Source organism: Triticum dicoccoides, chromosome 3A (genome assembly GCF_002162155.2).
Source record: "Triticum dicoccoides isolate Atlit2015 ecotype Zavitan chromosome 3A, WEW_v2.0, whole genome shotgun sequence".
Taxonomy (NCBI): Eukaryota; Viridiplantae; Streptophyta; class Magnoliopsida; order Poales; family Poaceae; genus Triticum; species Triticum dicoccoides.
Window position 1 is genome coordinate 127,889,538 of NC_041384.1, and position 24,004 is coordinate 127,913,541.

At 42.5% G+C, this 24,004-nt stretch overlaps 2 protein-coding genes across 5 annotated transcripts; both read right to left on the minus strand.

The window, feature by feature from the left end:
* Positions 1-2,653: 2,653 nt before the first annotated feature.
* LOC119267547 (GDSL esterase/lipase At5g45920-like) lies at positions 2,654-5,708 on the minus strand. Its single transcript, XM_037548945.1, has 5 exons — positions 5,342-5,708; positions 5,035-5,259; positions 4,891-4,958; positions 4,166-4,333; positions 2,654-3,051 (listed from the first exon to the last, which is right to left on the minus strand). Exons 1-5 carry the CDS (start codon positions 5,438-5,440, stop codon positions 2,892-2,894), a joined length of 720 nt encoding a protein of 239 aa, XP_037404842.1. The 5' UTR covers positions 5,441-5,708; the 3' UTR covers positions 2,654-2,891.
* A 483-nt stretch (positions 5,709-6,191) lies between these two features.
* Positions 6,192-15,988, minus strand: LOC119267548 (aarF domain-containing protein kinase 1-like). 4 transcript variants are annotated; one of them, XM_037548947.1, is made up of 16 exons: positions 15,722-15,988; positions 15,573-15,642; positions 14,730-14,870; positions 14,563-14,633; positions 13,719-13,812; positions 12,662-12,733; positions 11,684-11,750; positions 11,159-11,244; positions 9,639-9,689; positions 9,321-9,368; positions 8,761-8,881; positions 8,438-8,618; positions 7,255-7,392; positions 7,052-7,164; positions 6,852-6,920; positions 6,192-6,752 (listed from the first exon to the last, which is right to left on the minus strand). In XM_037548947.1, exons 1-16 carry the CDS (start codon positions 15,967-15,969, stop codon positions 6,634-6,636), a joined length of 1,689 nt encoding a protein of 562 aa, XP_037404844.1. In that variant the 5' UTR covers positions 15,970-15,988; the 3' UTR covers positions 6,192-6,633. The 4 variants fall into 4 exon arrangements, with proteins under 4 accessions (XP_037404844.1, XP_037404843.1, XP_037404845.1 ...); XM_037548946.1 differs by having other exon boundaries at positions 12,662-12,739; XM_037548948.1 differs by having other exon boundaries at positions 12,662-12,739; positions 15,559-15,642; positions 15,722-15,947.
* Between the last annotated feature and the right edge of the window lie 8,016 nt (positions 15,989-24,004).

The window sequence follows — 24,004 nt, forward strand, 5'->3', positions numbered from 1 at the left end:
GGCCACCACCACCACGCGACATCATCACTTCAGGAGGACACGTCGCCGCGGAACTCCTTGGTGGCGAGAAGGTCGACAAGGACCCCGACCCCGGCCCTGCATTTGTTCATGTTGTACTATATGTTTGCACATCGCCCTCGCAATCTCTAGAAAATTATGGAGGATGTTCCAAAAGTGTTTTGAGAGCTACAAATATGGAGACTCTGCAAGATTTGCTCTAAGGTGATGAGCTAGCATTTCGCGTCTTAGTAACGTAAATTCCTATTTGGTGCTTAAGGCGCCAACTAGAGTTGGTTCTGTAAATAGTGCACATGCGCGCATCCGGATGGTAGTTCAATAAGTGGGCCGATCCATTTGGCCTTGCTTTCATCGTTTTCGGGAACCTTTCCTCCAATTTTTCTGGCCGGTTTTCAATGTTTTTCCTTCTATGTTTTTGCTGCTTTTTACACGGTTTTGTTCAATTTTTTTTTACCTTTTTATTTTTATTTTTTCAAAAGAGTCATGAACACTTTCAAAAATATTTGAACATTTCAAAATTCATGAATAGCTATTAAATTCATGAACTTTTTAAAAATTTGCAAACAAAATTTTCAAATTTGTGAAACTTTTTCCAAATTCAAAAATATTTATAATAATTGATTATTATTATTTTTAAAAAGACATTTTCAAATTCAAGTTTTAAAAAAATCTGGAACACTTTTTGAATCCATGTTCTTTTAAATCCATGAAAATTTTAATTACACCAATTTATGGGGAAAATTGATTCATGTTTTTTTCCTTAGGTGAACTAGGGATTTTATTCAAAGTTTAGAACATATGGAATACATGCTACTGTCCCTTGCCACAGTTGACGGCCTACGGTGAGAGAAGAAGCAACCTTAGCTGATGCGTGTGCTTCCAAATTGCACTCCCAATTCTCAAAGTGGAAACTGACTTCGACGAGATCTCTGCTCCTATGATTGATCTCGTTTAGCACCATCAAGTAGGAGGTTGCAACACCCTTGTTGATATTTGATATGATCTCAAGGAAGGTCCGAACCAATCACCAACTTCTGAAGATTGAGATCCCGAGCACCTCGTTGCAAGCATGTGCTTCTAGATTCACTGGGTCAACAAGATCACGAAGGAAGCTCCAAAGAAAATGACCTGCATATCCTTGTAAATAGCAGTAACCGCACCCAAATTACCATGGCGAGAAATCCTGCCGTTGACGTTGATTTTTGCGGCATCTCCCTCTAGTGCTAACCATCTGCAGCTTCTCTGACGTGAAGTAGGAGAAGCACTGGACCGTGTGACACAAGCAACTGCAATCTTCAAATCCTCTAAGTATCAAAAGCCTGAAAGGAAAACGAGTATGCAAGCGAATAAGCAAGCGGCCGTGCGTGAACACTATTGGGTCGCGGTCAGAGGAACGAGCTGTGAGCGCCGTGACTACCATAGTAACTTTTTTGGCGCCTTAAGCGCTAAATAGGGGAACTCCTATCTGACGCACATGCGTCAAAATGTCGGCCTCCTGCACAGGAAGGGCCAGCCCATTATCCCTAGTTTGTTGTTCCGAAGGTTGCATCACTTTTCGCCTTTTGCCGTATCTGGTTTTCGATTTTTTTTTGTTCTTAAGAAACTCTTTTCAATCGGTTTTATTTTCGGAAAACACAAATATTTATTTACTATTGTATAAACTTAACATTATTTAAAAAATTGGGAATAATTTTAAAGTTTTAACATATTTTTAAGAAGGGAACATTTGTAAGGAAAGCTAACTATTTTGAAAAAAATATGTTTTAAAAATTTGAGAACATTTTCTAAATGCAAACATTTCTAAAATTCGAACACTTTATAAATAAATTGTACATTTTGTAAAAAAAACTCCAAAAAAACTGGTATAACACAATAGAAGGGAAGATGAAAACATACATGACCAAAACCTTTTAGAAGGTTCGTAAAAATGAATTTGTGTAGACTACGAAATAACGATAATTTGACGCAACGTGTACATGAATTCAGAAGCTCCCCTCAATCCCCTCTTTCTTTCGAGCAAGTTTAGTCTCTTTGTTCATCCTGAGCAAATTTAGGCCTCGGTTCTGGATTACTGAAGCTCGATCTGTCAAAATTCATGTAAGCGGGAAGGGCCACAACAAAGCACTAATTAAGTAGTACTCCTTGCAAAGGTCACTCCCGTGTTTCAGGTTGCGGCAAGTGGCGCATATGCAGTGTGCCTTGTAACCCGGGAGTTTTTTTTCCCGTAGATTCGTTTATTCAATGCGCTTTATCTCTCAAACCGTGCGTTCAAATATCAAACCGTTTTCATCATTGGAATGAATCCTCGTGTCGAGATCTTCAAAACTAGATCGTGTTGATAGGTTTCTGTAAACTTTTTTTTTCACAAAAAAACCCGATCCAAGAACACATTTTTCCTTTCTGAGAGGCACGGTTGTGCCTCTTGCGGAAGGAAAACACCGCGTTTTTCGCCTCTTGCGTAAGCAAATTCGTGCCTCTCACGAAAGAGAAAAAAATATGTTTTTTTTCTTTTTTTCGAGAGGCACAGTCATGCCTCTTGCGGAAGTAAATTCGTGTCTCTAGGAGAAGTAAATACGTGCCTCCACGGGAAGCAAATCCATGCCTCAACAAGAAGTAAATTTGTGCCTCTTGCATACGAAACGAACAGCAGAAGATGTCCATTTATGTTTCACTCATTTTCACTTGCCTTCAATACATGCAAATTGCAACATCTTCAAAACAAGTCACAAACATTGCAGACATAGAACATCGGCACAATATATCCAAGTTAGAAAACAAATCAGACACCAAACCGAACATAGCTTGTTTTCAGAACTAAAGCTGAGCCATAGTGCCTTCCTTCTGGGAATCCAACCATGCGGCGGATACCTTCTTCAAATTTCAAAGGCTTTCAGTGGGTCCTTGGGGTCAATTTCATGGAAGAGAGGGAGATCGGACCGGAGACTGTGCTGGCTGAAACCAACACTTTCCAGTGTCTTCAGCACCTCGTCGAACAAAACTTTGTTCCCGAACGGGGTGAAATGTAGCCCGTCACTGCATGATATAACAAAGTTATCGTACTAGTTCAGAATGTGCTTCGGCAAAATACTATATAATCAAAACCACTATATACCGAACATTAGGGCATTAAGAGCAGAGATGAATATAATATTCTGCTAACGTACTGGTCAATTGATGACCAATTATCATATTCCTGGATGAAGAACAGGACTTGGAAAAGGTGTACATTAGACCACTAAAGTAGTGTTCTAAACACTCTTATATTTCTTTACGGAGGGAGTATTTCTGAAGTTTCAAGCTATTTCAAGCACATAGACTAATGGCTATTAGCAAATGGTAAGAGATCATTCAGACATACAAGCGTGCAGATTATATACTACTGTATCTGAGAACATGCAATACAAAATCTTCTTTTTTATATTTTATAGGAGAGTGGAAAAAAATTAGCGTGCTAAAAGAAGAAGTGTTCAATAGCTTCCATTAGAGAAACAAAAGCGAGAGCATATAATTTGCTCTATTTACAGGTTTTTGTTTTACACTGCAGATGTTAGAAAATTATTCATGGTGTAGAATATTAAGTTAGATTTATGTGTCGCTATAATCATTGTTTTTACGATGAGATCACAGGATGCAGATTATCAACTAATTCTTAGCTTGTTTTCTCAGTCTCGTTATATAACCAAGAACATCACTTGGCAAAGTTCAATAGCACTATAGGTTGGCTCCACCTGATTCGCATAATTGTGATTCTTGATTTACCTAGAATGCCAAACATAACAAACGTTTTGTGTGTGTGTGTGTGGCCTAAAATTATAGCCAACAGCCAAAATGGTGAATTCTGGTCTGGGGTGCACTGCACATGATAAACAAGTTCCTCACTTAATTGCATTGTTTTTGATAGAAAATGTTAGGCAAATTCTGAGCAACAGTCTGCCCGAGGATTTACACCTATTTTTTTAACATTCAACAGAAGTAGAAAACCATTTTTATCTTATCTGGCCATTTTCATAACCAGCAAAGAAAGCAGCTCATAGAATGAATAATCTCGCAATTATTAAGCCTTTGCACCGTCAACATTAGGTATAAGAGTTCTTCAAACAGATTTGCATGATCTACCTTTGCCTACAATTTGGAAGGAGATTTGTACCTTAATGCAGACGTTTGCCAATCAGGAAATTGCTGTATCTGCGTCCAGATGTCTATAACTGGATGACCCAATTCTTTAGCAACAGCTATGCACGCCTGTGCATAAGTGCCAGCAGCTTCATTGGTTCTTTCAGGCTGTCTTGAAGGGTCATTATCTCCATATATGTCTCTGCATGGAAAGATATGGAATAAGTGTGGTTTGCATGCGAATCTGCTTTGCCAAAAGGTACAATTTATATAATTTGCTTGGAAGAAATCTCCAGGCCAGACCACAGGCCACCACCTGGCAACTGGATAACAGGATATATACAAAGCCCAATAGCACACTCCACACTGTTGAAATTGTCGCAATTTCGATTGAAAATACAGGGAACACACAAGGAACTAAACCTAATGAACTTGTTAAATAGATGCACATAGGCCGAATACTAAACACACACTGTGTACACTTAGTAAGTTCAGCCCAATTTCTTAACATTGTGGTTGAGATAAACAGTTTTGATTGACATAAATCACTGCAAACACAAGTGACTGCCCGCATCCACAATGGTATATGGAATATAGAAAAAGGAAACCCACAAGGGAATACAGCAAAGGTAAACCCATAAGCCACAAGGGAATCAACATAAGGAAACCCATAAGGATATCCAGTGGATCCTGGTTGACCTGACCACCAATAAAGCAGTAAAAGTATGATATCGGCAAGGTGAGGGGGCTATCAGTTACCGAATCCTCGCCGGCTCGTGGATCGGCGGAGGGGTGATGAGTATGACGGCGGCGGAGGGCCACTTATTCTGCAAAACCAAACCACAGATGAGTAGCTGAAGAAGCAAATCAGCTTGAGCAGCATTCCTGTTCCAGGACCGCAACCTTGAAGTACGCAGAGATGGCGCGTAGGTTGTCCTTGTACTCCCCGAGCGGCACGTGCTGGTGCGCCTGCACCTGGTCGGGCAGGGTGGCGTCGTTGGCGCCGAAGAAGACCGTCACCGCCGCCGGGTCCGCGCCTCCGTCGGCCGCCCCCTCCATGGCTCTGTCCAGCACCTTCAGCGCCCAGCGCGTGTTGTACCCGCTGAGGCCGCGCAGCACCACATCCGCCTAATCATCAGCAAAAACCCGACGTCACGCGTAGCGGCGGCGGCGGCGCGACCGGCGAGGGGGAGGGGCGCTGCGGACGTACCTGCCTCGCGAACTGCTCCGCGAGGGCGGCGCCCCAGCCGCCGGGGGCAAAGGACTGCTCGGTGATCGAGTCGCCGAAGAGCACCAGCCGCGGCCGCATCTTGTCCCCTCCTCCCTCCAACACGGATCACGGATCGGCCGCTGGACTGGGCTTGCTGGCTGGTGGCTACCCCGGATGTCACGTCGCCTTCACGAGCGCCTCGCTTCTGCAGTGGAGTATTATACGGCCATGGCCATGTGGTAGGTTGTTGGGTGGCCTCCAGGGAGAGGTGGAATATTATTAGGTGAGCTCGTCGCGACTTTGATCGGCAAGCGGCGAGGATTCTTCGGTACTTCCGAGTCCCGACGAGCGAGCAGGTTCCGGCCAGCCGTCTTCCCCCCTTTTTTTTTAGGGTCTGGCCAACCGTCTGTTGAGCTCTCCCGGTGTGTCGTTGGGCCGATGACTGGCTGACCGGACGAAAAGCCCAGAATTTGAGGCCCGTGAACATAGAATGGATTTGAGCAAATATCGTCCTCCCACCGATGGCTAAACAGCCTCAAAAAGAAAAAGAAAAAGATGGCTAAACAGCCATGTCGGATGTCGCCACGCGCGTGTGATATGGAGAGTTCGCTGAAAGAAAAATGAATGGATCAAGAGAGAGAGAGAGCAGTTTTAAGGTTAAATTATCAAAATACAGGACGCGGACGCGGCCTATCTCAGCTTGAGCTCATATGAGCTCGGATGAAAAGTAAAATCCAAAAAATAAAATAAAATAAATCTTATTTTATTTTGGCAAACATTGATGAATATTCAAATGCTTGCAGAGCTTCATCATGGAATAACATATGTGGAAGTCGTGCCTTGCGGAAAATAAATTTAAAAACAATAAAAATTTTGAGGTAACAATAATCACTGACATGATACTTACCACTCCGAGTCAAACATAACAGGTAGACTGTACGTGCATGTGAATTCTTTTTTTTTCTTGAGGGACATGTGAATTCTCTCTGTGACACTCCCCCGCAGAAAAAAAAAGGGTGACACTGACACAGGGTACTACTCCTGATAAACATCTAAATTTCTAGCAGAGTATATATGTGGACCACATGTACATAAAAGTAGAAGTCAACACAAACTTAGTAGCATCAGCGTCCAGCCATCTATTACCTCCGTATTTAGCCTACAAGAACGTCTTATATTTTGGTATGGAGGTAGTAATTGTACAATTTGCTGAATCCAGCTGCGAGTTCCCTTCAGACGTGCACGACCTGCTTCCTGCCCCCCATTTGCCAAACTTGTTCAGCTGCAGGACATCACATCAGAGGTTTGTACCAACCCAAAACATCTCGACTTATCTTCAGGAGCATCCAACTCAATTTGTCCTTGATCTTATGCTTGTAGTCAATAAACTGCACCAACAACCTCGCTAGTTCTGAAAGTAGGATTTTCTAGGTCAGAGCAGATTAGCATGTGGTAGGCAAACTGGTAACATCAGGTGGATGTAGGGTGGGGCGGCGGTGTTGTACATTACCAATGAGTATCCTCAGATGGAGATAGCTGATGCTTGTTTTGACTCGCAACGATAGACGGTTGATTGCACCTATATTAGAGAAATCAGAATATCGGACTAACTAGGATCTCCCCGCAAACAAAAAAAGACTAACTAGGATGTTGGCAAGAGCCAATGGCTCAACCAGTTTTGATAAGCATGGAAAGTTGACTGAGACATACCAGACTCCAATCTGGACTGTTCCTCATGGCCATATATGGCACACTTTGCATAAGCAAGAAGTCGAACATGACGTGGGGCCCCTAGATTCCCTAAAATGGACCTCAATAGTCCACTGAATTGAGATCACAAATAACATTACAAACAACAAAAATGAGTGAGAAAATAGTAGCAAGGTTATGTGCTCTACAAAGATTTTCCTTACTCTGTTCGAAGTATGACCAGAAAGTCAGGCGGCAAGGATTCCATAAATGAAGATATATCATCCATTCCAAGAGAGCTCAAGTCTTGCTTTATACGTGTCTTCTCTTCACCAGATACTTGTGTTCCAAGAGCTGATTTGCTGGTGAGCATTACAACAGTTAGACATGAAAGGCTGTTTAATAAGTAACTTGTTGCACGTCACTGCCTAGCCCATAAAGTAAAACTGTAAGAACTGAGCTTAATACAATAAATATGTTTAAGCGATGAGATTCTAGCACTTAAATTGACTCTCTTGGAAAGGTTAGACTTTACTACTTAGCCCACACCTGCAAGTGGGACTCACCATGAGAGAACCGAAGCTATTAGCTAAACTTTGCTGTCCCTGTGGTCATTGGTGGCTCGCACATCAAGATTATCCAGTCAGCAACTGTATTGTGCCTAAAATAAGCATGTCACGAGGGTTCTCCTGACTCTAGTTATTACTATGGTAATCATTGAACTTTAGAATTGATGTAAAGCAGAACATGGATATGTATTAAAATTTACGGTATAGAATAGATACCAAGCTTGGTTTGTTCCTCGGGGCGATCAAATCCAGCGCAATGCATTGGGTTATGAGAAGTGGAAAGCAGTTGCCACTGCTCTTGCCCAATGGTTAGCTAGGGCCTTTTTCTGGTTCTCTCTCACCCACTTGGGATGGCACATTACTTTCTTCCAGCTCTACCAATATAATGAGGCGCCACATTTTTTGCATTTTCTCGAGAAATGAGAAACACCAAGCTGGCTTTACTCAATGCATGGCTGATGTACTAAGCGTATGTAACAAAATCATGGCTGAAGTCTAGCAATACGAACTAATGCATGGCAGAAGTACTAAGAAAATATGAAACCAATGCATGGCTGACGTAAATAAATAAAAAGCCTGGTGTTCATTTTTAAGTTGTCTATTCTAGGTTGCCATAAAAAAAACTTAATGTCTTTGTATGAGCTACCTGATCAGAAATAATTTCCTAACTTTTCGAGTGTGGACTTATATGCATCCGTTGCTTAAGAAAATTAGTGTATTATAAGAATTTCCCTATTAACGTTGAACATGACTTTTCTCATGTTTTTTGCCCCATAATGAAAAGTCCACAGAACATTGCAATATTTGAGCATTGTGGTGGAAGTGAAAAAAGGTTTACCTGTATATAGTCCTTCCAGTGAATATTAAAGGGAAGTACTTTGCATATTTTCCGACACCAAACTGTTCACCTAACTCCAGAATTTTTGGCACATCCAGCGATATCAATGCTTTCCACAGCTTACAATAGTCCAGTCTAAACTTTGGGTCCAATTCTTTATAAATGCCATGATCCAACAAAACTGTAAAAGTATGCACCATTTTACCAATTAAAAGCAATACAAGTTCATTCTGTCAAATAGGAAGAGCTGAATAAACCCAGCCATTATGATATAATGAATATAGACAAGCAGAAAATATCATGTCACAAAACAAAAGGAGCACCTAATGAAAATCTCCCTTGGCCTCGAGGAGAAACCAATATGTTTCCAGGATGAGGATCACCATGAACAAAACCATGTATAAATATCATTTCACCAAACAGTTCGATTAATGCTTTAGCTACCTGGAAGGTACATATAGAGGTAAGAGAACACACACGTACAAAATAGCAGGTCAGTGAGAAAAATTCATATCATGCACAACATCAAATAAATGAACATGAAGGGGTGAGCAAAATAGATTAGAAGAACCATTATTTTGCATCCTTTAGGAAATATAATCTTGTTTATATAATTCCTTGTTAGTGAATTTTATAACCAATAATAAGTGTCAACTATACAGGGGTACAAGAATGGCATACAAAGCATAGTAAACAAAAATGATGATACATGAGAACTATCGAACTCGAGGCACACTTTTTGTTGGTGGTGTGTGTGTGTGTGTCTGAAGTTTGCTTCTATGTGTGTCTGAAGTTTGCTTCTAGTTATTGTCAAAGCATGTGCGCAAAAAAAAATTACTTGGACAATAGATACATCCATTTTAGGTGTGAGTCTTAAGAAAACCTTTGTTGGGCTGATATCTGCCTTCCTTAGGAAGTCCAAGTCATCAACCTGTCACAACAGTAACACAAGAGGTTATGTGAATGTACTCCTCCATTATTAGCCACTTCAGATATTCCATTAACTAGAGATAATGCTCTCCTCCTCTCTCTTATGTTTGGATGAATCCCCCATTTTTCTTCCCAGTATCTTCCATTTAGTTCAAGGATTATTCACAAACAATAGACGTTATCCAATGATTTGTAAATTAAGCCCCAAAACAGCCTGTAAGATTCAGCCAAGGAGTAATCATTTACCTTGTCCTTTAAAAAAAACATTTACCTTGTGGCCGGTACAAAATTCCATTGTTAAGACCTCCTTGGTTGTCAGTTCCTGCAACAGCTTCAACTAGTCACAAACTGCTATACACAAACCTAAACAGTTAACATCTTATGCACCAGCAAACTCAAATAAAAGAAGTAACAGTGAGGCACCTAAACTATCAGCATGAGGTTCAACTGTCAAATACAACCTTACTTCAGTCAGTATATGTTTTGACCATGTAATGTGGAGAATTGAACGAATTAATGATTTTGCTAGTTATTTTATTTTATTTTTATTTTCAAGAGAAGACAAAAGCTTTGCATGTCGATGCATTGATAGATAGAAAAGGCATTTAAAAGGACGCAGCTAAAAAATTATAACAACCCACACCACACCTTTAGGCGCTAAGCTCTGCGGGCAGTTACGCTTGCAGGCCTATCGCTCTTGCTCTATCCCACAACCTTATCTCCGCCTGTATATATCTTTCTAAATAAAGCTAACAATGGTTTGAAGTTCAAATATCGAATGCTAAATTAGTAAATACTGAAAACTAGTTGTTATCTAAAAAAAAGGGCAACCTGGTGCATGTAGCTCCCGCTTGCGCAGGGTCCAGGGAAGGGTCCGACCACTTTGGATCTATAGTACGCAGCCTTTCCCTACATTTCTGTAAGAGGCTGTTTCCAGGACTTGAACCCATGACCTCATGGTCACAAGGCAGCAGCTTTACCACTGCGCCAAATTTCAATCTCATAATGGGGATTGAGGCCGTACCCTATAAGTGCACCCTTTCCTAATTGCATTTCTCCTCAAAATGTTGTTCAGATGGACATGAAAGAATTGACCTTTATCTAATTAGTAGTGGTCACCGGTCATGATATAATCAAGCATCTTGTAAAGTTCAACTGAAACTCGACTCATGTTAGGGGAAACAAGTTCGGTGAAATTAGCATTATTTCAATTTTTATCATTTATTTTCTTTTCAACCGAATTCGTCCATTTTGTTGCTCGAAGTGTATGCAATTGAAAATTAGATTAGATTCTGTCCATGCTATTCAATCTTTTTTTGTTTTTCAGGACCATCTTTCGCACCATATGCACAAGAGAATCTGATACCACTTACCCTAGAACTTGCCCTTGCAAATGGAAGTATTTTTTATAACAATGCAAGTTTGTTGGCCTCATCCATGCACTAAAAAAGAGCTCGGCAGGCCAGATCATGCTTTAGTAATAGGCTGATAGTGCGGGGGTCAACACATCACATTGGCATTAACAAAACATTCAATATCTATGCTTATCGTGCTGGAGTAACCAAACTACCATATGAGCGCACAAGCATTTTAGTTGTGTTAGGTTTCACACTGAAACCTTGATGTGCAACACTTTCTAGAGAGGGGCTACCAGCTTAAGTAACACTGGCTGGGCTTTGTGTCAAGAACAGACTACAGTCTACTTGCATAAGGTTTGTTTTTTGTTCCTCGGCTTATAGTTGATGTAATAAAACAGTTAAACAGTAAGGATCACAGTTGGATGCTTAATACCCAAAACACATGAGGTATTTTGACAACATCATTTTTCCTGAAGCATCTTGCAGTTCTCTCGGAATTCTTAGCTTCTTGGGTAAAATCTGCAAAGCATCAATGCACGTGGTATAATTTCTGTAAGGTCCAAAGTCCCAGATGAGCCAAAGCTAGATGCATGTGAACAGTACAAGGAACTTCGTGGGGGATGAGGAATAGGATGCATCTTAACGTTCCAACTTTTAAACTATCACGCCGCAGTTAAAGAATTGGAAGGATAACTTGCAATGCAGTTAACCTAGGTAACTCATATGTTATATACCATGAATATTTCCTTTTTAACTGATGTTACATACCATGAAATTTTCCTTTTGATGTGTGTAGGCCCACTTATGGATACACTAGACTATTGTTCTTTTGATTCAATGAGGAGTCGAGAACTGATGGATAGACAACAGTAGCCATCTTTAATGAATGCAATATTTGATGGTTCTAGAATAATGCCTCCACAGAACTGCGAGAGAGGACAAATGTTCAACCACTTACCCAGTTCCATTGACATGGTTCTCTCAAATTCAAGTAATATTTTCTCAAACCTATAATCAGGAAAGATCTGCCAAAAGAAAAGCTCAATTTAGACTTCACAAATGAGACACTAATAAAGTATTTCAAGGAAGTTCGAACACATTGTTCTAACTCAAGATTTAATTTAAATACATGACAAAACAGACAAGCATGATAAAATTAAATCCGATCATAATGTAGCACCGACAAGAGTCATTCAACCCTTTCCTTATTAAGTTGTCCAGTTATGGCGAACCACCAACTGTTCACTGCTGCCTAATGCATACTAACGGCATGCTACAAGGTAAAAGCAATGACTTGCTTTAGATTGAAGGATATGTTTGACTTCTTTTTTTCATCAATGATGCCACAAAAGAAACTGACCCATACATCCCTCCTTAAAACATGCAGCGGAACAAGTCAAGCCTAAAACATGCAGCTGCACATGTCTTTTTTCATCAATGAGCTTTTATGTTGTCCAATTGTGGCAACTACCCTCTGAAACATTTAATGAAGTACTCCCTCTGTAAACAAATGTAAGATGTTTTGGCAGTTTAATTTAAACTGCCAAAATGTCTTACATTTATTTACAGAGGGAGTACTAGCATAAAGCTAGTCAGCGAAAATCAAGGACTTCAACTATGTTAGTCTCTTTTCCACTACACAAATTTTGCTGCACGGAGCAGTACTTCAAGTAAAGTTGCTTTTTAACAACAATCATGATCGTTAACAAACCCAGTAGTTGAATTAATATTCTGGATGAAATGTATCCAGCGGCAGAGCCCAAAGCCTTTTTAACATTATTAGGTACAAACGAAGTGAATAAACTAAGCCAGTCAAATATTTTGGGCAGCAAGTAGGAAATATTATCTTTGCCATAATAAACTGAAAGCCCAAAGTTGATATGCGTTACATACCAAAGAGACATATTTTGACAAGAGAGACATATGCGTTACATACCAAAGAGACATATTTTGACAAGAGAGACATAGTCATTATGTCTAGCTTCATTCGCCGCTCCAACCCAGGATACTGAACCTAAATGTCAAAATTAGGATGAAATTCCTCAAACATACTGATACACGTGGAATCAACAAGGATAACTTTTCAGGTCAATGCAGGCTTTACAGCTGCTACAGGGCAAGTTTGAAATCAACTAAAAATGGCATATGGTAATAGCAGGATATGTCTAACAAACGGAGGACAAATATTTAATTCAGCATATTTTGTTATTCCATTACAAAACTAGGTTATGTTGTTATACTTGCTGCCTTACTAAAACAACAACATAAAAACTCCTTTTTTTGCCAAGAACCCAGCATACCACACTTATCTTTTGACTCGAAAAGAACTGTGACAACTAACAAATATTCATGTTTATACCGTTGGATGGCCCTTAGCTACTTCCTTTAAAAATCAGCTCATAAAAGTTTCACAGGGGTAAGGTTAGAGATTATGACCTTATGTAACAATTATAGCCTTGAGTTGACCCATCTGACCACCTTTGTTACACTTTTAAATGTGAGAAATGTGAAGACGTGAATTTAAGCTTATATAAACGTTGGATAAATGACTACAATATGAAAACTGCAACTACCTGATAAAAGTGAGAAGCTATTAATTATTTAGCTGTCCTCGCAGCAATTTGATGTTCAGAGTTTCGTACAGGTCCACACGCCTAAATATGGTAGATGCCTCACCAAGAAAGAAATCCTACTGGCGGACAAAAACGTGGCAGGTTCATGCACAAGCTAGAACTCTGGATGGTGGATATCTTGCCCAAATGCTATGTCTCTACTTATTTACTATTGGAACCATGAGAATTACAGTGTGATGATGTCTTTCTGGACATACTTCACCTATTTACATAAATGTTATTTCATGTGGACGACAGGGCATTACACTGAACTTCTTTTGGAAGGAAAATACACCAATTTTAGGACCTAAAATAAACTACACATTTCAAACAAACAAAAAAAAGAACAGGAAAGAGGTGCAGTGTTAACAGTAATCTAACCTTTACAGCTACTTCCTGATTATTATTCAACCGACCTCGATGAACCTGAGCAATTGATGCAGCAGCGATCGGATGTTCATCAAATTCCAGGAATCTGGTACTCACATATTAATATTTAAACATTTTTTGTAAAAGATTAAGTGACAAATAAACAGAACATGTCAGTCAAACATGAGCTAGAGCTAGTAAAACTGACGCAAGCTCTCGGTTATCATTGTAAGCCCAGGGGATATCTAGATTATACAAATACACAAGCTTATCCTCCGTATGGACGGTTCGCTAAAATCAACATCACTAGTTTGAACACGACCAAATTGGCCGACTGCACTATATAAATTCAGTGCATTTTGTAGTCATCAAATAATGCAAATGGCACGAAGATGATGCTAACAGTAAACTAATGTTAACACTAGGCAAACTCATCACTGTCTAAGCATCTAAATTATGATTGTACACAAGTTAGAAACAAGCACTTAACACAGGCTGGACAAAAGATAGTAAGTGAACTGTAGAGCTCACAGCATGGCCAGATTCAAAAGAAGCAAATCACACAGTGGCAAATACAAGCACATTCTATCCTGATTACAGAGACCCACAACAGAGTAGCCAACTAGTCATCCCATGTTACATTGAAAGGATGTGAAACCCTTTCCGCTCAAGTGCGTTTTCAGCTATGCATAATGCATATATAAGTTCTTGAGCCTGCATAATCATTCTAAATAGACGACTGAATTACAATGTGAGCAAATACAACATTTTTTCTTCTGAAATAGAACAGATTACAACGCACTTTCCAATGATCACAGCACTGATGATTAAAAAAGCATGAAATTTCAATACTTACATGTCATGTAAATCCTTGCCAAAATTTTGTTCAATCACTATTTTGATATCTTGATATTTGCATGGAGTTGCCTGAGTTATTATAAAAATGAAAATGTAAAAGTGAATATTTCTGTATATATATATGACCTTACACCAACAGCAGGGTAGGTAGAAGTTATAGCAAACCTGATCCTGCAGGCAGGAGAGAGTAGATATGTACTCCTTTGGTACTTGTCTTAGTGATGAAACAAACTGACCAGCTTTTACATAAAATCCTCTGTTCACTTTACATAGTCTAAGTAGCTTTTTTGCTGACCTCAAGTGAACCTACAACAGGCAAGGAAAATACAGTACAGCATGTAACTCTGATCTGACAAAACTCGAGTTCTAGAATACATGGTCTACTCATATAGGGCATCAGAGCATCATATTGTGCAAATTGATTTCCAAAAAATGAGTGAAAAAGGGAAGAGGTCTACACATCTAGCAAAATACTGGATGTAATTACACGTTTGCATAAGAGAACACTAAAATTATGTCATGATAGCTCATCCAAAACCAAGGGAAAATAGGCCATGACATTTGAAATGACCCATAGCCACTCATGATGTCGTCTCAAATAGGTAAGGAGTGCATCCAAATTCATTAGATGCGGGTATCTAGCACAATTAAGCGGCAACATATACTTTGCCCACAAAACCATCTTAAGTCACCCCCCTCTCCCAACCAAGAGTAACATTCATATGGCGAATTGCTAGTCCAAAGTATTATGTCGTATCAAAATGAAACGGAGTCCTGTTCTGAACAATACAACCAGAAATCTCTGGCCGGGCCGCTGTAACCTACAGTACCATCTAGCGCAAACTTGCCAATCCTGAATCACTTTCTTAGTTTCTTTTGCTAAGAACATCACAGCACGAGAACCAACAAACGAAATTGCACATGCCCTTCGCCTGTAAGGCTGTAACAAGCTTGCACGCAAGCGGCACACCACCATCCCGTGCAGAATACATACCTCGGAGAGCTTACCCCGGTAATCTGCCGACCCAGGAACCAGCCCCCGCAGCGAGTATTTGTAGTCCAGGACCACGAAGCCAATCTGAAGCAACCAGTCAATCGGCAAAAGTGAGCATGGGCAGCCACTGTCAGTTCCAGAGCAGACGTGGCATTTCGCAAACCGTGTAAATGGCGCGGGAGGAGCGGGCGACGCCGTGGAGCGTGGAGGGAGCGCCGAGGCCGTCGGTGGAAGGGGAGGCGGTGGACGTGGCCGCCAGCGCCGCGCCCGCCGCGGCCGCGAGGAGGAGCGGGGCGCGGCGGCGGCGGAGCATTTGGGCGTGCAGTAGGGGGTTATTATGGGTTTGCCCCTTTGGGCGGGTAGCTTGGATTCGAGGACGTTGGAAAAGGAGGAGACCCAGGTCAGGGGCATCCGGAGCGTTTTGGATCCAATTCCAAGCTGCTCTGGTGAGGTCAGAGCAGCTCAGAATCGGCACATCCGTGTATATACTCGGTAGAACGTGGGTCTTCAAAATTTGACGTCGTAGGTTCAAATCCCACAGAGCAAATTGATTATACGACACATTTTTCCTCGGACTTTGATCTGATGACACATCTTTCTTTTAATTTGATTAGATGGCACACCTTTGATTGAGAGCTAGATTAAAGGCAGGTGATACCCGTAGCCATCCGATTGGTGCATGGATAACCGTTCGATGCAGCTGCTGTTTCAGTCAACGCACGCCCCTATGACGGATTCTGCATCTAGTCGCTCGATTCCGCATCTCGTTGGCCGCACGCGCTTGCCGGTCGTCATGGTCACCAGTCGTCCTGGTTGCCGGTCGCCACACCCGTCGCCTGTATTTGCGGCTGACTCAACGCATGCAACAGCTGCGGTTTGCGGTTGCAGCTCCGGTGGCGACGGCCGCAGCTCGCCGGCGTGCTCGCCGGCGTGCTCGCCGTCGTCCGCTTGGTCCGATCCAGACCGTTTAGGCCTTATCTTCTTCCCCCAGCGAAAACGATTCTCCCAGCGAAGCTTTCCTTCCCACGCACATGGAAGCACAGCAAAAAGAGTGGAGGTTGTGGTTGTACGTGATCCGTCATCATCGCTGTTGTAGGAAGCACCGTCCAGCAGCTCCACCTTCCAAAAAAATGTTTGCAGCTCCACCTCCAATGACGAGCCAACGTCAGAGCAAACGTCAACGCCGGTGATAGAAAAAGACGACGATGGATGCAACAAAAATGTTGTCGCCATCGCAGCTCAGGGCGTCGTCATCACTCATGAATGGTTGCAGCAAAACTTCACGTCGATCATAGCAAAAAGGACGATGGATGCAGCAAAACTTCGTCACCGTCGCCGGGGGTCGCAGCTAAGTCATAAAAAATGGATGTAGCAAATTTGCTTGCCGGTTGTCGCACTATTGGTCGCCGGTCGTAGCACATTTGGGCATCGCTGGGCCATGGCCGGGGAGTGGTCGCTGGTTCTAGCAAAACTCGAAAAGCCGGTTATAGCAAAACTAAGCGCTGGTTCCAGCAAAACTCAAATACAGTGGTAGCAGAAATGTGTTGGTTCCAACAAAAACAGAAAAACGATGGTAACAAGAATGGATACTAGTTCCAGCAAAAAATCAACCCGGTGGTAGCCAAAAAAAATGTTGTTTCCAGCAACAACAAAAGATCCACGGCCAGGGGAGCGGCCTCCTGTCACAGGCTCACAACACCGTAGTATTGCGCGTTGCCGGCCATGGATGCAGCTCCGACCATGGAAGCAACTTCGCCGGCCCTGGATGCAGCTCCGACCATGGACGCAACTTCGTCGTCCATGCCCGTTGTAGCTCCGGGCACCACGGAGCAAATAGGAAATGCAGTTGATAGCGGGGAAATCGAGTGGAGGACACTGGCTCGGGGGTCGGCTTCGGGGGTGCTCACCAGAGAAGAAGAGGGGGGCTCGCTGGAGGAGATCGCCGGGTCAGACTTCCATGGCAGCTGGGGGAGGTTAGGAGAAAAGAAAAGGGATCCAGGAAAAGGGAAGGAGAAGGACGCAGGGGACGGGGAAAGAGATAACGTGGTGGGCCCTCCCTATTTGATTAGTTGTAACCAGCACGCATGGATGAGACCGGCCGAAGCGTTCGGCCGGCTCATTGTACTCAAGCGTTTCCCTAGATTAAATGACACAAATCATGTTTTCTCTCCTTTTCTAGGTATGGGCCCCTACATCATATTTTATAGGACGATTTCACCCCTAGCCGTCTCACCTGGCTCGATAGCTGGTTGGATCGATCGTTCCTGGAAGAGCCCAAACACGCCACGATCAGTACATGCATGCAGGCGTACATATAGGGCGTGTTTGTTTGCCGTGCGCTACAGTACTCGCATTGCATACACTTCTCCACCCAACTTGACTATGCAAATCCAGCTTCAAATGCACCATCTGCATGTTGTTTGGTTGCCTGCATGGACAGAACCACACTGCCTGGTGTTTGGTTGCCTGCATGTTGGTGGACAAACCCAAAGCATGGTGTTTGGTTGTATGCAACGCCTGATGTGTGGTAACCTCTTGGCTAGTTGGTGAGGTTACCACCACACTTCGGCAGCACACATCATAAGCACAACAGAGTATAAACAGAGCATCAACTAGCATAATTCAGATATAAGCAGTACCACACTTCATAACAATTCAACTCATAAACCATAAACATGTTCAAAGCAGACTCGATAGTACGCTGGAAAGAGGTGGCCCGGCCCTACTCCTTGGCGGCGAAGGCTTCGTCGTGCTTCCCGCACTTGTTGACGACCTCAAAGCCATCCTCGTCGAAGATGATGACCTTGAGGGTGTCGGGAGTCAGGAGCTTGAACGTCACCATGTAGCCGATCTTGATCTGATGAACGGCTTCGTAGGTGGCCCAACCCTGATCCAGGGTCACCCTGTCATTCATCAACTTGACCGTCACCTTCCAGGAGCAGTCGGTGTTGTTCCTAAGCTTGAACTCCGTCGGCACTGCGACGAAGTGCTTGGTGAAGTCCAGGGGCATGGGGATGCACTCAAGTTTCGGTGCAAGGATAACCTTGCAGAAGTGAGTTGGGCCATCCTCCTGATGATAGTGCTCGTAGTTGCGGCTCTTGTTGCTGGGGGCTCCTCCATGCCCTCGTCGTCGCCACCCTCAGGTGTCTTCGGGTCTTCCTCGGCGGTGGGCGGCAGCACAACCTCGTCTGGCATTGGGTGAAGGGGCTGCTTGCCCTTGTTGTCAAGGGCTGGGAGCACCTCTGTTCCATCTCATTACTCTCCTCGATCTGCACACAATTCATGGAGTCAAGCACAGCACGAAGTTCATGGCTAATTGAAGAGCATGTAGTTAAAACAGCATGACTGTCACTCTTCTCCTCCTCTGCACCCCCCTATATTTACTCGCCCTGCCCACCACTACTTACCCACCCCCTGTCTTCTCTCACTGTTGATACGTCTCCAATGTATCTATAATTTTTGATTATTCCATGCTATTATATCATCAACCTTGGATGTTTTATATGCATTTATATGCTATTTTATATGATTTTTTGGACTAACCTAATAACCTAGAGCCCAGTGTCGGTTTCTGTTTTTTCCTTGTTTTTGAGTTTTACAGGAAAGGAAAATCAAACGGAGTCCAATTGACCTGAAACTTCACGGAACTTATTTTTGGACTAGAAGAAGGCCATGGAGTAAAAGAGTTGGGCCAGAAGAGTTCCAGGCTGCCCACGAGGGTGGGGGCGCGCCCACCCCCTGGGCGCGCCTCCCTACCTCGTGGACAGTCTGGAGACCCCCTGACTTGTTCTCGACGCCAAAACCTCTTATATATACTAAAACCTCCAGAACATAACCTAGATCGGGAGTTCCACCGCCGCAAGCCTCTTTAGCCACCAAAAACCAATCTAGACCCGTTCTGGCGCCCTGCCGGAGGGGCAAATCCCTCTCCGGTGGCCATCTTCATCATCCCGGCGCTCTCCATGACGAGGAGGGAGTATTTCTCCCTCGGGGCTGAGGGTATGTACCAGTAGCTATGTGCTTGATCTCTCTCTCTCTCTCTCTCTCTCTCGTGTTCTTGATTCAGAACGATCTTGATGTATCACGAGCTTTGCTATTATAGTTGGATCTTATGATGTTTCTCCCCCTCTACTATCTTGTGATGAATTGAGTTTTCCCTTTGAAGTTATCTTATCGGATTGAGTCTTTAAGGATTTGAGAACACTTGATGTATGTCTTGCATGTGCTTATCTGTGGTGACAATGGGATATCACGCGATCCACCTGATGTATGTTTTGGTGATCAACTTGCGAGTTCTGTGACCTCGTGAACTTATGCATAGGGGTTGGCACACGTTTTCGTCTTGACTCTTTGGTAGAAACTTTGGGGCACTCTTTGAAGTACTTTGTGTTGGTTTGAATAGATGAATCTGAGATTGTGTGATGCATATCGTATAATCATACCCACGGATACTTGAGATGACATTGGAGTATCTAGGTGACATTAGGGTTTTGGTTGATTTGTGTCTTAAGGTGTTATTCTAGTATGAACTTTATGATAGATTGAACGGAAAGAATAGCTTCGTGTTATTTTACTACGGACTCTTGAATAGATCGACCAGAAAGGATAACTTTGAGGTGGTTTCGTACCCTACAATAATCTCTTCGTTTGTTCTCCGGTATTAGTGACTTTGGAGTGACTCTTTGTTGCATGCTGAGGGATAGTTATATGATCCAAATATGTTATTATTGTTTAGAGAATTTGCACTAGTGAAAGTATGAACCTTAGGCCTTGTTTCCTAGCATCGCAATACCGTCTGTGCTCACTTTTACCACTTGCTACCTTGTTGCTTTTATATTTTCAGATTACAAAAACCTTTATCTACCACCCATATTGCACTTGTATCACCATCTTTTAGAGAGTCTTCACATAGTTGCATAATTATTCAACTACTCATTGTGCTTCGCTTATATCTTTCAGAGTAGTTTGTCGTTTGCTCTAGTGCTTCACTTATATCTTCTTAGAGCACGGCGGTAGTTTTATTTTGAAGAAATTGTTGAACTCTCATGCTTCACTTATATTATTTTGAGAGTATTTTAGAACAGCATGGTAGTTAGCTTTGGTTATGAAACTAGTCCTAATATGATGGGCATCCAAGATGGGTATAATAAAAACTTTCATATAGAGTGCATTGAATACTATGAGAAGTTTGATACTTGATAATTGTTTTGAGATATAAAGATGGTGATATTAGAGTTGTGCTAGTTGAGTAATTGTGAAATTAAGAAATACTTGTGTTGAGGTTTGCAAGTCCCGTATCATGCACGTATGTTAACCGTTGTGTGACAAATTTGAAGCATGAGGTGTTTTTTGATTGCCTTCCTTATGAGTGGCGGCCGGGGACGAGCGATGGTCTTTTCCTACCAATCTATCCCCCTAGGAGCATGCGCGTAATGTTTGGTTTTTGATGACTTGTAGATTTTTGCAATAAGTATGTGAGTTCTTTATGACTAATGTCGAGTTCATGGATTATACGCACTCTCATCCTTCCATCATTGCTAGCCTCTTCGGTACCATGCATTGCCTTTCTCACCTCGAGAGTTGGTGCAAACTCCGCCGGTGTATCCAAACCCCGTGATATGATACACTCTGTCACACATAAATCTCCTTATATCTTCCTCAAAACAGTCACCATACCTACCTATTATGGCATTTCCATAGTCATTTCGAGATATATTGCCATGCAACTTTCCACCGTCCCGTTCATCATGACACACATCATCATTGTCATATTACCTTGCATGATCATGTAGTTGACATCGTATTTGTGGAAAAGACACCATGCATAATTTGTCATACATGTCACTCTTGATTCATAGCCCATCCTGGTACACCGTCGGAGGCATTCATATAGAGTCATATTTTGTTCTAGTATCGAGTTGTAATCTTTGAGTTGTAAATAAATAGAAGTGTGATGATCATCATTAATAGAGCATTGTCCGAAAAAAAGAAAAAAAGGAAAGGCCAAATAAAAAAAGGCCAAAAAAGGGGGGCCAAATAAAAAAAGAAATAAGAAGGGACAATGCTACTATCCTTTTTCCACACTTGTGCTTCAAAATAGCACCATGATCTTCATGATAGAGAGTCTCTTGTTTTGTCACTTTCATTTTTCATTATAGAACTTGGCTTGTATATTCCAACAAAGGGCTTCCTCAAATGCCCCAGGTCTTCGTGAACAAGCAAGTTGGATGCACACCCACTTAATTTCTTTTGTTGAGCTTTCATACATTTATAGCTCTAGTGCATCTGTTGCATGGCAATCCCTACTCCTTGCATTGACATCAATTAATGGGCATCTCCATAGCCCGTTGATTAGCCGCGTCAATGTGAGACTTTCTCCTTTTTTGTCTTCTCCACATAACCTCCATCATCATATTCTATTCCACCCATAGTGCTATATCCATGGCTCACGCTCATGTATTGCGTGAAAGTTGAAAAAAGTTTGAGATTACTAAAGTATGAAACAATTGCTTGGCTTGTCATCGGGGTTGTGCATGATGAGAGCATTTTTGTGTGACGAAAGTGAAGCATAGCCAAACTATATGATTTTGTAGGGATAAGCTTTCTTTGGCCATGTTATTTTGAGAAGACATAATTGCTTAGTTAGTATGCTTGAAGTATTATTATTTTTATGTCAATATTAAACTTTTATCTTGAATCTTAGGAATCTGAATATTCTTGCCACAATAAATAAGATTACATTGATAAATATGTTAGGTAGTATTCCACATCAAAAATTCTGTTTTTATCATTTACCTACTCGAGGACGAGCAGGAATTAAGCTTGGGGATGCTTAATACGTCTCCAACGTATCTATAATTTTTGATTGTTCTATGCTATTATATTATCAACCTTGGATGTTTTATATGCATTTATATGCTATTTTATATGATTTTTGGGACTAGCCTATTAACCTAGAGCCCAGTACCAGTTTCTGTTTTTTCCTTGTTTTTGAGTTTTACAGAAAAGGAAAATCAAACGGAGTCCAATTGACCTGAAACTTCACGGAACTTATTTTTGGACTAGAAGAAGTCCATGGAGTAAAAGAGTTGGGCCAGAAGAGTCCCGGGCTAACCACGAGGGTGGGGGTCGCGCCTCCCTACCTCGTGGACAGCCCGGAGACCCCCTGACTTGTTCGCGATGCCAAAACCTCTTATATATACTGAAACCTCCAAAACATAACCTAGATCGGGAGTTCTACCACCGCAAACCTCTGTAGCCACCTAAAACCAATCTAGACCTGTTCCGGCACCCTGTCAGAGGGGGGAATCCCTCTCCAGTGGCCATCTTCATCATCCCAGCGCTCTCCATGACGAGGAGGGAGTAGTTCTCCCTCGGGGCTGAGGGTATGTATGATACGTCTCCAACGTATCTGTCGGGGATATACCCCGTGATATGACCTGGCCGGAAGTATGACCCGGCCGGACTTGGCGATTCACTAGAGACCCACCCTGACTTGGCGACTCACTAAGTGACCCGTCCGGTTCGTCTCTCCACTCACTGATGACCCGGCTGGGCCAGGTGACTCATTGGTGACCCGGACGGTGGAGCAAAGGAGCAACAAGACCCGGTGGCCAAAGAAGACGGTTCATGGAAGGCCGGCTCGTATTATGGTGGGCTGACTTAAGAGGAAAGCATAAGGAATATTCCCTTACAAAGGAAGCAAGACTAGGACTCCACTTGTAATAGAGTAATCCTAATTCTAATAGGACTAGTCATGTAAACCGCCCCTTCAACATATATAAGGAGGGGCAGGGCACCCCAAGAGGGACAAGATTCACTAGTTCCACGAGTTGGACAAGTTAGGTTTAGACAGACAAATCAATAGCTCTTGAGATAGAGCACCCTTGTAACCATGATCATCAATATCAATGAAGCAGGATGTAGGCTTTTACCTCCACCGCGAGGGGCCGAACCTGGGTAAAACCTTGCGTCTCTCGATTCCGACCAACCCCTTCAAGCTACTACATAGATGCGTTGGCCTCACGACCAAGTCCTCACACTAGGACATCTGCCGTGACAATTCCACGACAGTTGGCGTCCACCGTGGGGTTCGCGCACGGTGGTGATGAGTTCTTGAAGGGATCTCTCCTAGGGTTTGAGAAACTCGCGATTTCGTTGGATGAGGAAAAGCCAACAAGTTCGTTGTTTTGTGATTTGAGACATGATTAACTTTGGAGCCAGGGGATACAAGATTGAGATCAAAGAAATTAGGGGTGTATCTTGTGCACCGCCACAAGTCGTCAGATCAATTTTGTAAACCGCCGCAAGCCGCCTTCTCAAGGCCTGCAAGAATTTCTGCTATAAGTTTCGAGGCTTACAGTAGCCGTGTCCGACTGCTATTGTTTCTGAGGTATAATGGATCAAATTTGGAGCCGGCCGACCGTGGCGCACTGGAAAACGCGGG